Source organism: Nyctereutes procyonoides, unplaced genomic scaffold (assembly GCF_905146905.1).
Source record: "Nyctereutes procyonoides isolate TBG_1078 unplaced genomic scaffold, NYPRO_anot_genome, whole genome shotgun sequence".
Classification (NCBI taxonomy): Eukaryota; Metazoa; Chordata; class Mammalia; order Carnivora; family Canidae; genus Nyctereutes; species Nyctereutes procyonoides.
Genome location: NW_026575124.1, coordinates 157111 through 158736, shown reverse-complemented (window position 1 = coordinate 158736; position 1626 = coordinate 157111). Strand labels below are relative to the sequence as shown.

At 50.7% G+C, this 1626-nt stretch overlaps 1 protein-coding gene across 1 annotated transcript; it reads right to left on the bottom strand.

The window, feature by feature from the left end:
- Window positions 1-311: 311 nt before the first annotated feature.
- Window positions 312-1316, bottom strand: LOC129517244 (olfactory receptor 11A1-like). The gene has a single exon (XM_055336916.1). It carries the CDS (start codon window positions 1314-1316, stop codon window positions 312-314), a length of 1005 nt encoding a protein of 334 aa, XP_055192891.1.
- Between the last annotated feature and the right edge of the window lie 310 nt (window positions 1317-1626).

Below are 1626 nucleotides of genomic sequence, written 5' to 3'. Positions count from 1 at the left end.
ATTTATTTATTCATGAGAGACACACACAGAGAGAGAGAGAGGCAGAGAGAGATGGAGGGATAAGCAGGCTCTATGCAGGGAGCCCGATGCGGGACTCGATCCAGGGTCTCCAGGATCACGCCCTGAACAGAAGGCAGGCGCCCAACCCCTGAGCCACCCAGGGATCCCCCAGGCATAAGATTTTGATCGCTACCCCATTCCAAATGGAAAAATTAAGTTACCTCATTTTGTCAGACATCTGTTTTCAATCCCACAGTATTTATCTTTTCATCACAGTAGTCTCTAGTCCTCTAGCCCCTTTGAGGAAGGGGCTAAGCTGGAATCCAGGAAGAAGTCAATAGCTGCCCTACCCCCCACAGAGGAGTATGTCTTAGGATAAGCTGTCCCCAGAGTCTATGAAGGGCCCCCTTTACCTCTTGGTTCTTGAGGCTGTAGATGATGGGGTTGACCATAGGAGTGAATACAGTATAGAGGACAGAGAAGGCCTTTCGGAGCAAGGGGGCCATGTGGTCTGTTGGGGCTACATAGACCACAATGAGGGTGCCATAAAACACCCCGACCACGCTGAGGTGGGAGGAACAGGTGGAGAAGGCTTTCTGCCTACCATGGCCTGAAGGTATTTGCAGCACAGTCCTCAAGATGAAGGCATAGGATGCCACAATCAACAGGAAGGGGGCCAATGTCAGAAAGCCTGAGATGCTCACCCCAGCTCCCCACATGACCCCCACATCCCCACAGAACAGCCCTACAACTGGAGCAAAGTCACAGAAGTAGTGGTCGATCTCCCTGCTGCCAGGGCAGAGGGGAAGAGGGGCTGCCAGGGCCAGAGTGAAGGCAGAGAAAGAAAAGCCACTGACCCAGGCTCCAGCAGCAAGGCAGCCACACAACCAGGTGCTCATCAGGGCAGGGTAGCGAAGAGGGTGGCAGATGGCCAAGTAACGGTCATAGGACATAGCAGATAGCAGGAGGCACTCAACTGCAGCCAGGGAGGCAAACACGTAGAACTGGACCAGACAGCTGACCAGTGAGATGGCTTCCCTCCCTTCCAGAAAGCTCCACAGCAGCTGAGGCATGATATTGGAGGTATAACCAATCTCCAGCAAGGAGAAGTGGCAGAGGAAGAAATACATGGGTATGTGGAGTGTCCGACTGGAGGCCACAGCCAGCACGATGAGGGCGTTGCCCCCAACTGTTACCACATAAATGGCCAAAAAGAAGGTGAAGGGGAGGAAGCCTAGGTGTTGCAGATCCCCAAAGCCAACCAGGATCAGCCAGGTGGTCTGGTTTTCACTGTCACCACTGGATTGCTTCCTCATCTAGATCTGGGCGGAGGAGAAGAGAGGAAGGTAACTTTAACCAAGATCCTATAAGGACCACACCCTATGCTTGGCTTATTCATTTATTCATCACAACAAGCATTTGAGATAGGCCTTATTGTCTCCTGTATATAGAGGAGAAACAGACCCAGTAAGATTAAGTCAATTATTCAAGGCAATTATGATGTAGTCAAGATGTGAACCCACATTTGCTTGAGTCCAAAGCTCCTGCAATAGTCTACTACCCTACAATTCTTTCCTAAATCCTTCCTGAGTGATAGAAATATTAGTATCAGAGAGCAGTATAGGA